At 43.4% G+C, this 12,133-nt stretch overlaps 1 protein-coding gene across 1 annotated transcript in view; it reads right to left on the reverse strand.

Annotated features, from left to right (window-relative positions):
* The window catches only part of NSG2 (neuronal vesicle trafficking associated 2), a 50,415-nt gene extending 43,700 nt beyond the window's left edge, over positions 1-6,715 (reverse strand). Inside the window, exons 1-2 of the mRNA XM_088475810.1 lie at positions 6,574-6,715; positions 6,083-6,233 (exon numbers count right to left, since the gene is read on the reverse strand). Of these exons, the coding sequence (XP_088331936.1) occupies positions 6,083-6,211 (129 nt within the window). The 5' untranslated portion in view covers positions 6,212-6,233; positions 6,574-6,715. The remainder of the gene's footprint in view (positions 1-6,082; positions 6,234-6,573) is intronic.
* Between the last annotated feature and the right edge of the window lie 5,418 nt (positions 6,716-12,133).

A 12,133-nucleotide genomic window follows, 5' to 3' on the forward strand; every position in this document is an offset into this window, starting at 1 on the left:
ACATTTTTGAAAAATATATTTTTCATCAAGATCTAACAGATGATGGAATATTATTTACTTTAAAACATCCACTGTGTTATAAATGTGCTTAGTTGCTTAGTTCACAATGGTTGTTTAGGTAAATTTATTGCTCAGCTTTAATGCAGTGAATCCAATTTAGTCATTCTGTCCTACATGACAAAAGTGCACATTGGGCCTGATTCAGGGATGTACGCAAAGGAGATTTTTACGCAGATCGAGTGATTGTTTTGCTATTGCGCATTCGTCAAAGTCCCACGTGCAACAATTGTCTTGCATTCCACATGGCGGTCCGTCAAGAGGCACGGCGGGCCCCGGTAAATAAGGGGGCATGGCCTAATCTCGCCTGGCATGGCCACGCTCCCTTATCTAAAAAACAAAACAGAAACAATTTTTGCCGCTGCACGCTGGCGAGGGGGGCGCAGTGAACCCCCTCATCCCAGTGCATAAACAGTGGGGGGCACGATCAGCTTGATTGCTCCCCCCACTGGCATAGGAGACTGCTGTGGCTGCTTCTTAGCAGCTGAGAGCAGTCTCCAGGGCAGCCCAGGACACAGCAGAGTGTGCTGGGCTGCTGTGTGATGTAAGAGAGGGGGAGCGGTACCGGACCCAGGCCCCAGCCGGGCTCCTCCAGCAAGCCCGGACCCGGGTAATTTGTACCCCCCCCCTCTCAGCGCCCCTGTCCACACGCACAGGTACTGTAGTCACCATTTGGGGCTGGTAACAGGGAGGGTGGTTAGAAAAACACAGGTGTGCCTGACCGTTTAGATGCCGTTACATGGCAGTGCATAAATTAGCCATTGCGATCTCCTTTGCAGCATGAGAGCTCTCTGAGTGTCAGGAGAGCCACTGTAATTGATACAGATCAGACATGTCGCAAGGGCTGTACGGGTGGCCAATGTGCGTCAATGTTACCGATTTTGCACTGGTACCCGACGTCGGACGCAGATGACAAGGCAGCAGTGGGCGTCCCTATGCACTTGTAAGTTTTGGAACCATTAGCATAGTTTTGCAGCTGTGGTCCATGCAAAATTGCAGCTGCAATCGCATTAACGTCCATCCCTAAAACAGGCCCATTGTGGATACTTTGGCATTGTTTTCCTAAGTACCTAAATACCAGTCCTGTACCATCGATGAATATACCAGCCCTATGTCCTTATCATCTATAAAGTGTATCCGGAAAGTATTCAAAACGCGTCACTTTTTCCACATTTTGTTATGTTACAACCTTATTCCAAAATGTAATAAATAAATTTTTGTCCTCAAAATTCTACACACAATACCCCATAATGAGAACGTGTAAAAAGGTTTTTTTGCAATTTTTGCAAATTGAATAAAAAAAACAACACTAAGAAATCACATGTACATAAGTATTCTCGGCCTTTGCCATGAAGCTCAACATTGAGCTCAGGTGCATCCTGTTTCCACTGATCATCCTTGAGATGTTCCTACAGCTTAATTTGAGTCCACCTGTGGTAAATTCAGTTGATTGGACATGATTTTGAAAGGCATACACCTTTCTATCTAAGGTCCCACACTTGACAGTGCATGTCAGAGCACAAACCAAGCATGAAGTCCAAGGAATTGTCTGTAGACTTCCGAGACAGGATTATCTCGAGGCACAACTCTGGGGAAGGGTACAGAAAAATTATCTGCTGCTTTGAAGGTCCCAATGATTACAGTGGCCTCCATCATCCATCACAGTGGCCTCCATCATCCATCTGCTGCTTTGAAGGTCCCAATGAGCACAGTGGCCTCCATCATCCATAAATGGAAGAAGTTCGAAACCACCAGGACTCTTCCGCTAAACTGAGCGATCGGGGGAGAAGGATCGTTGTCAGGGAGGTGACCAAGAACCCGATAGTCACTCTGTCAGAGCTACAGCATTCCTCTGTGAAGAGAGGAGAACCTTCCAGAAGGTCAAGCATCTCTGCAGCAATCCACCAATCAGGCCTGTATGGTAGAGTTGCCAGACGGAAGCCACTCCTTAGTAAAAAGCAATTGACAATCCACCTGGATTTTGCCAAAATGCACCTGAAGGACTCTCAGGCCATGATGAGACAAAGATTGAACTCTTTGGCGTGAATGCCAGGCATTATATTTGGAGGAAACCAGGCACCGCTCATCACCAGGCCAATACCATCCCTACAGTGAAGCATGGTGGTGGCAGCATCATGCTGTGGGGAAGTTTTTCAACAGCAGGAACTGGGAGACTAGTCAGGATAGAGGGGAAAGTGAATGCAGCAATGTACAGATACATCCTGGATGAAAACTTGCTCCAGAGCGTTCTTGACCTCAGATTGGGGCGACGGTTCATCTTTCAGCAGGACAACGACCCTAAGCACACAGCCAAGATATCAAAGGAGTGGCTTCAGGATGACTCTATGAATGTCCTTGAGTGGCCCAGCCAGAACCCAGACTTGAATCCAATTGAACATCTCTGGAGAGATCTGAAAATGGCTGTGCACCGACGCTTTCCATCCAACCTGATGGAGCTTGAGAGATGCTGCAAAGAGGAATGGGCGAAACTACCCAAAGATAGGTGTGCCAAGCTTGTGGCATCATATTCAAACAGACTTGAGGCTGTAATTGCTGCCAAAGGTGCATCAACATAGTATTGAGTAAAGGTTGTGAATACTTATGTACATGAGATTTCTTTTTTTTATTCAGTTTGTAAAAATCACAAAAAAACTTTTACACGTTGTCATTATGGGGTATTGTGTGTAGACAAAAATGAATTTATTCCATTTTGGAATATGGCTGTAACATAACAAAATGTGGAAAAAGTGACGCGTTGTGAATACCTTCCGGATGCACTGTATATACAAATATATAGATATAACTCACAAATATGCACAAAAATCTCACAGACTGCAGCCTCTTGAAACAAGGAGGCTCGTGTCACTCATCCAAGAAATCAATATATAAACAATCAATGTTGTAATGTATTCTCTCATGTATGATCGCATAGCGCCACTTTTGAAACATTAATGTTTGTTTATATCCTTATCACATTTAGCAGCCCTGTACCTTACATGTACTCTCATAACAGCCCTGGACCATCACAGAACATGCCATCCCTCTGTCCTTATTATTACATGACCTAGCATTGTGCCGTCTTACCACTCCTGTATCATCACTGAATAGTCCAGCCTACTGTATGTCCTTATTACATGTACTAGCTCTGTACCCCAATACCAGCCCAGCACCATCAATGAATATGCCAGTCAATGTTCTGATTACATGTACTAGTCCTGTATCCTAATACCAGCTTTATACCATTACAGTATATGCAAGCATGTGTCTTTTTTACATGTACCAGCTATGTATCTTCCATTGATGTACAGGTCCACACTTTATTTGCAGGGGTTGTTAGCAAGCGGCAGTTGTAAAGTGGTATGACTTTCCAAAAATGCCCAAAATGCAATAGAAAATAAGGTAATATTATTGCTATTTTATGGAGCCCCAAGTATTTCATAACAAAAAATCAGCATTGACCAGAACCATGCCAAGAAAGAAATGAAAGTTTCCTGCTCACAATGTGGATCTTGTAGAGCATGTTTGGGAGGCATCACTGAAGCAGAGATACCTACTGTACATGATTATTTGCACTTTCCAATGATACTGACAACCCCTGGAGAGTGCTTTCTCACTCTTCCTTTACTTTCCTAACTTATATTCAGTGATGGCAACAGAGATTGTGATTTTCTATTAAATAATTGCATCATCTTACATTTATGTTGCATCTTTGAATATGTTTAAATTAAAGTTAAGATGCAATTAGTGATATTTTTTAAACACAGCACAGTACTAAACTGTATACAATATCTAATTGTGTGCTGAAGAGTATTTTCCTTTGCTCATGTGCGCACATCTGTAATTACATACAATGTGCTAAGTTTCAAAATTCATCTCAAGCAGCAAGAAGGCTAGCTTCACTCTTGCCTATAATGTAATTACAAACAGAAATTACAAAATTAATCAAACACAATGGGAAAAACATACTCATAGAAATTCAGGGCCTGATTCAGTACGGATTGCAACAGTCTCACTGCGATGATATGCTAATCCATTGCGATCGCTATGCCATCGAAGCACTACATAAGGACGCCCACCCTACCTTACACACATCCGTAATATTTAGCAAGACTGCAAAACCATCGGTAACATCAAGTACATTCGGAGCCTCACGCACACTTGCACAAGGTCAGACCTTACTCAGGAATTGCTAACTTCACTGCACGCAGTGAAAGGCCAAGTTGCGTATGGCATCGCAGTGGCTAATTTATGCACGCCCCTGCAATGGCGTTCAAACGCACTGACACGCCTGCGTTTCACCGACCACCGTCCCGTCACCTCCCACAAATGGTACTTCCTGTCAATCACTCTGCGATGGGTCTGCGTAGTCACTGCGATCGCAGTCCCGATTGCAGTGGCTAGTCCACGCACTGCGATGCATGCTTATAGCAGAATGCAACACTCAGCCAATTGCATGCGTAATCGCAGTTGTGATCCTTGCTGAATACAGATTAGATATCACAGTGGGAGTATCACTCCATAATAAATAGGTGTGTTTTCACAGAGAAAAGGAAACGGGGCACTAACAAAATATTTAGTCATAATTGCTCATAAATCACAGCATTATAAACAGACAGGAGATACTGTGAGAAGTGTAACCCTCTGTGATTAATAGTGGCCAGTCCTTTTTTGAAAAAGAAACTTAATAGAAAATGAAAAGCAAGTAGCAGTGAACAGAGCAACAATATTCTTCTCATATGATTTTCTTTTCACTGTAACAACAGCAAACATTATACAATATATCACCTTTTGTAATAATTGATTATGTTGTAATGTTTATATTCTAAATGCTAATTATCCACTATTTCATTATAATCATCATCCTATTTGAAAATATTACTTTGTCCCTGAAAATGAAAGTGACAATATTGATTGAAGTAGCCAGCTCTAAGGGTACTAACCGTCCATGGGTATGAGTAAGAGTTCTAATTGGGCATATTTATTCATAGGAATACTAGATGTGTGTGTAACAAGACTGTCATTGTGTCTATCTGTAATGAGTGAGTCATGTTTCCACGTAAGAGTATTAGCAAGCCATGTTTATGTAAAACAGTACTAGGCAACCTATGCTTATTCTGTTTGTGTGTGATTACATGCATACAGTACAGTACATATAAGCACTAATATGCATACGTGTAAAAGAGCCCGCCAAGTCTATATAGCGGAGGCATTATTTATCCCCTTATAAAAAAAGTCTATGATAATTAATCATATGAGTAAAGAAAATAAACCTATTTCATTATTTGCATATAAACACAACAGAATATGTATCTTGCCACTTGTAAATTATAAACTTCTATCAGTGAACATTCTATTTTAATGAATACACTTTACAGTAATATTCACTAACATTTTTCAAATAAATATTGAAAAACATTACTATTTACATACTTGAAATGACTGTACAAAAGGGATAAGCATGTAATAAAAAAGCTATATAGTATTAATGAATACATTAACATATTAAGACTATATATGTTTGTTATATGAAAATTTGAGGGCCCTGTATGCTGCAAGTATGTTCAGTTTCACAGTACTCCTCTTTAAATGGCCAGTTATAAAACATATGTATGTTTAGCTTATTGTGACCATTGTATTCATTATGTGAAGTGATGTTTAACAGAAACTTTCATTAATTGATTTTATGCACTCCCAAAACTGTGTATATTTTGGAATAAAATAATGATGATCCACTTGGAGCACTGAATAACTAATATGACTTGCCATGCCTGGTTAGGTCCACCATTAGACATCAAACAGCCAACTAATACTAGAATATTCTTCACTAACAAGCTATGGAATCATGCAGGACCAAACCACCTCCCATATGTATGGTATATAGCTGTGACCAGTAATGCATCTCTTACACATACATTCCTCCATAACAATGTATTGCATGTGTCGTTCATTTCAGGACCATGCATGAGAAATAAGGTCCAGTAGTCATACTGATATGCTTTCCTATAACATCCATTCATAATGTTACCTTTTCTGGGGCAGAGAACTGCAGATGATTTACATCCAAGGGTGTGATCAAAGGCACCGTTTGAAATCCATCTTCACCAGAAGGATCCTTACTGTTTTTGTCACTCAGGTTACTCCCCAGCTTCACCATTCTTATTCCTCTATTGCCAGATCTGGAGAATGAGGACAATGTCTAATATTAATATAAATAGCATGCTACGCATAAATGGAGGCGAGCAGTCCTGACCACAATACAAATCCTGGTTATAATAACCATCAATCCAAAAAACCAGGTTCTTTCCCGTCTCTTATTATAGGACTGTGTAAAGTGTATATGTTTTTGTATCTTGCTAAATGATGGGTTAAACACGATGATGGTTGAGCATATACGTTTGCATGTGACATCGCTAACACATACATGCATCTTTATTTGCCTTTGTGCAGTCATTCTATCTTACTACAGGCAGGGAGTGTCTATAACCAGTGTATTTAATAAGAAGGAATAATACTCACAGCGAGATGCTTCTTCTCAATGACCAGGCTGGTGGGAGCAGAGCTGAGCGCTGTCCGTGGTGCTGATGCAGACAACGATCCTAGAACGGCGGCTTCTGAGAGCTACTAGAGGGGAGCAGGGCGCCTATTGCAGCACACTCTTCCTGCGGCACTCAGTCTAGAGCAGCTTTTCCGTTCAGCTGTAGGCTTGCGCCATCTGGCGTCGGATAGGAACAGCTGCATGATTCTTGCGAAATGAACCGTACCCAAAACACTTAACCAGCAGCAATGCCTCCTACAGTGAAAATAAAAGGACGGGGATGGCTGGATCTTAATTTATTTACATTTGTCTAACTGTGTAATTGTCTTTGCATGCTAAATGAAATGTGGCTATGTTTGCATGATGAGTCGTGCACATTACAGAGGATTACCACATTACAGCTATAGTTTTGCCGCTGTTTAAAACACGTTGAAAATATGCGTCATGTTTCCTTAGGAACTAGATTAGGAGTACGCCATTGTCATAGTCTACTTCAAAAAAGAAAACTGATCGATTTATAAATACTTGAAGGGCAGATTCAATTACCCACGGGATTTACCGTGCAGCTGCAGCTCTGCCCTGAGCTACTGGCCACTATCGCACGTGGTAATCCCTAAGGGTGCACTTAAGGGCATATATATTCAATTAGATGTAAGGTTTACCACCCTGGAAAAGCTCCAGGTTTCACGCCCAGTGCTATTTAAATATTTGGCATTTTCCATGCACGGTAAACCCTGGGATAAAATGTGGTAATCCATAGATGCAGCGTAAACTGCTGGAATGTATGGGTTTCACCACACATGAAACCTAGAAGAAGCATTTAATGCAAAATTTTTCTCACCTCTCCTAAAGCTAAAAGGAATAATCAGGGTTATGCAAGGGGATATAGGACCTAATTGAATAGTTGTAAATTAGCCACAGGGGCTAATTGGATATGCCCCTTAATGCTGATTTTGCTATGCAGCCTCTGAACTTAAAATGCGTCAGCCGTGGGTTTACCACATGTGGAAATTGCCAAATAGTTGAATAACTCTGGGCCAGTTCCACATATCATTGAATCTGCTGCAAAAAGTCTATTGTCAGCTATGTTCACCACTCTGTTATAGTAGCACATGTAGGGGAAGGGGGGTTCTGAGTACCCAGAAATCCCCCGAAAGACCTTGTTCCTGTCTCTGCACCAGCCGTGAGCCACCCACCTTGATCGCAGGTGCCCAGCCACTGCCTGTTTAGCTGGCAGTGCTTCTGCGTAAGGTAGCTAACATTTCACCTGACGTGGAATCGCTGACAGCTAAACCGGAAGGGTTCAGCCAGCACGCAGAAGGAGCATGGGAGAGGAAGGATCACAGTCACCCAGCAGCCCGGCACCTAGGAGAAGGTTCGAAGCTAGCAGCAGAACCCACCTGTGTGTGTGTGTGTAAGTATGCTATGTGTATGTATCTTCCATCTGCCCGCCACCATGCTGCTGCAAAGCCTGTCCCCATTCTGCCGCAAGGCCCATGTTGCTCAGTGGCGTTACTGCAGCAGGTAGCAGCAGTGCCCACTTTATTAAAGTTGCTGCCGGGAGCGTGACCGTGATGCCAGCATCACCCTCCCTGGACCCAGAGCTTCAGCCTGCTACCTGCCATCACCACCCCCACTGGCTCCCTACTCCGGCTAAAGGTGAGTAGATGGGGAGAGATGGAGAGACCCAGGAGAGACAGAGACATAGAATGAAAAGGGGTGGGGGGGCACACAGAGACATAGAATGAAGGGGGGGCACACAGAGACATAGAATGAAGGGGGGGGCACACAGAGACATAGAATGAAGGGGGGAGACACACTAAGAGGCCCATTTATTAATGATCGCATTTGCAATGCAATCTGGGCATGACATTATCGCCCATGATCGTATTGGAAAATGAGATCATATCAGCTGAATGTGCCATCCAGCACATGCAGGAACAGAGGCTCCGAAAGTAGCCCATCTCTGCGATGTGCCCAGAGTGCTCCCGGGGCTGCTGCGCATGCACAGTCCCATGGACTGCACATGACTGGCCGCTATTGCCGGGGGAGGGTTCCGGAGGATTCTTTGCAGTGTAGCCCATAGGCTACGGATAATGCCATCTTCAGATGGCATTAGCTGCGGGGGCCAATAGTCGGAATGCATCTATAAATCTGGCAGCATCGCATCCTCCATAGAAACCTATGTGGGATGCACTGCCTGCGGGAATGGAGGGATCAAAGCAGGTATCCTTCATACATCTAACCTATATATTTATAACCTAATTTTTGCAGTTAACCCCAGAAAACGGATGTTTTGAGAAGCACTCTTGACTCTTCTCCTCTCTGTTCCTGACGCCATCCCTTTGCAGTCCTGACTCCTTCCCTTTATAGTCCCAACTCCTGTAATCCATATTTTTTATATTATCATAATTTATTTATAATATGCCACATTAGTGCCATAGAGTTGAATAAGGGGAATACAATTGATGAACTATACTAATATCATAAGAACGTTGTGCCTGTCTGTTTATTTCAAGTTGGCGCAAAAACTACTAAACCGATTTTCATGAAAATGCATAATTTTGTATAATTTTGTAGTGTAAACTCATAGAAATAACAAGCATATTGTTTAATCTCGATTCGTCAAGGTAAAGCTGAGCAATAACAAAAACAACATTTATCGACATCATCAATGCAAAAGATACGTGTGGCACCATGCACACGGCCGGTAAGGGGTTGGGGGAGAGGTGCTTTGTGCCATTTGCATAGGATAGGCTACATAGCAGTCTATACACAGGGCACACAGTGACATTGGTGTGAGTGGTGGGTGAAGGAGCTGCTGCCACCAGTCTGTATAGCGCTGCTGGCCACATGGGCCACTCCAGCGACAGGGCCCCTATGCAAAGCCATACAACTAGAACACCTTAAATAAATAAAAATGTTGGTAGAAGCGATTTCATCATGGGTGAAGCCGCAGGCAACAGCTAGTATTTTATGAAAGTGGTACAAACAATTTAACAATTTAACATAAATCCATAATTACATTGTGCAGTTAGCATAATTATGTAAAGAAGACAGAGTGCATGCATCTATGGGTGATGATTTTTTTGCAATATAGTTGCATCTCCATCTGTGGTGAAAGACAGTAACTGGGTGGCAAAAGGATGTTCACAAATAGGCTAACATTAGTGATGGTGTGTCGTTACAACTGTAGACTAAGCAGCGCTACTGTAAGTGTAAGAGAAGATATCCCTGTTTTCAGACAGATCTATTGTACCTGGGATATGTCTGGTGCGTGTGCACTGATAATGATGACGGCTATGAAATCAAGTGTATGGATCAGGGATGTGCAGTGTGTGTAGGCAGAGTCTCCCCTGTCATACTCATGAGATTTGATATAAAATAATTAGAATAAAAAGCTTTTCACTCTACTTGAATTGGAGGAGGTAATTAAATCCGCCCCATCGGGAAAAAGTCTGGGCCCAGATGGCTTTACTATCAATTATTATAAGGCCTTCAGAGATAAAATAGCTCCTATACTTCTGCAGGCCTTCAATACTGTCTTGGTTGAGACCCCTTTCTCTCGCCAATCCCTAGAGGCTCACATAACAGTTATCCCCAAAGAAAACAAGGACCCCTCCCTATGTCCCAGCTTCCGACCAATCTCCCTGCGTAACGGCGACATTAATTTATTTGCCAAGCTCCTTGCCAACAGATTGAAACATTTCCTACCCTCTCTTATTCATAATGACCAAGTAGGATTTGTTCCGGGTCGTGAAGCTAGCGACAATACCTCCAAAATTATAGCGCTCATACACCACATCTCAAATTCGGATGCCCCAGCTATTTTGTTGTCTACCAATGCTGAAAAGGCATTTGACAGAATAGACTGGAGCTTCATGTCAGGGGTACTGAGCCATCTGGGACTGGGTCCTGTCTGCTTTCAACGTATTCTGGTCCTCTACCACTAGCCCTCTGCTCAGGTCAGAGTTAATTGCTCCCTTACTGACTCTTTTTCTATCAATAATGGGACTAGACAGGGCTGTCCTCTGTCTCCCGTAATTTTTATTCTCTGCATGGAGGCTCTGGCAAGGTCAATCAGGTTGAATCCATATATAACAGGCTTTCGGCTAAGCAATGGCGAATATAAACTAGCTCTTTTCGCCGATGATTTATTGGTCATGTTTACAAATCCCGTTATCTCCTTGCCGAACCTAGTTGATGAATTTAAGATTTTTGGAGACCTCTGTAATTTTAAGGTCAACTACTCTAAGTCGGCATCTCCTCAGATGGTAGCAGGCCTTAGTCGGCGTTTCCATTTGCCTGGCATACTTCTCAACTGAAATATCTGGGTGTCATCATTACTAGGGACCTTTCTAACTTATTTGAGGCCAATTTATCTCCCCTTTTAAATAAAACTACATTCTAATCTACATTTGTGGAGGTCCAGGCCCTTCTTGTGGTTCGGGAGGTTAGGGGTTCTAAAAATGAATTCTCTCCCCAGGATTCAGTACCTGTTGCAGACCCTACCTATTAAGCTACCATCTAGTTGGTTTGTAGAGGTCCAAACACAGAATCGGTATGATTTCCTGGTGGCTGCATGGCCGGGAGTTCGAATCGCGGCAGCGGCAGCCCGACAAAACAGCAGAGCCCGGCAGCGGAAGCCCGACAGCACTGGAAATGCCTATCGTCCTAAGGTAAGTATCTACTAACCTAACCTCCCTAACCCTCCTTTGGGGTACCTAACCCTAACCTCCCTCCCTGTGCCTAACCCTAATCCCCCCTCTAAGTGCCTAACCCTAACCCCCCTACCCCGCTGCCTAAACCTAAGTCCCCCGGGGGGGTGCCTAACCCTAACCCTCCCCCTAGCCTAACCCTAACCCTCCCGGGGGGGTGCCTAACCCTAAGTCCCCCCGGGAGCCCTAAACCTAACCCCGATCGGGATGCCGGGCGCCGGTCTCCCAGTGTCGGAAAAATGACAGGCGTCTAAATTTAGACGCCTATCATTTAACCCTCATCAGGATAATGCAGTCGGGAAGCCGGCTGTCGGGCTTACGTCAGGCGGCTTCCCGATTGCGTCCCCCAAACACTGATTAGGCAATTTGTCTGGGGAGGTAATAGGCCTCGTTTGAAGATAGACATCCTGTTCTGTCATAAAGACAGAGGAGGGCTACGTCTCCCTAATATTCGAGGATTCTACCGGGCCTGTCTCCTCCATAGAATTTTAGAGTGGTCCAGGACAGACTCCACTAAACAATGGGTGCAAATTGAAAAGCAAGCGCTAGGGATTCCTAGATCAATTGTTCCATGGCTTCCCTCCCTTCCCAGTTCTTCCCATCATACTTTTTTTCCCCACTTTAAAATGTTGGAAAACTCTGAGACGGTCTCCCTCGATTTAATCACTTCATTCTTCATTCATGTAATTTCTTTTTAATGAACAATTCCCCCCGGGCATTGATGGTAAAGCTTTTTATTCCTGGTTCCAGGTAGGACTCTTTAGAATCAGACATCTGATGAGGGGTGGCAGTTTTATTCCCTTTGACAAAATACGGGAGAAAT

This window comes from Taudactylus pleione, unplaced genomic scaffold (genome assembly GCF_031769625.1).
Source record: "Taudactylus pleione unplaced genomic scaffold, aTauple2 ptg000178l, whole genome shotgun sequence".
NCBI lineage: Eukaryota > Metazoa > Chordata > Amphibia > Anura > Myobatrachidae > Taudactylus > Taudactylus pleione.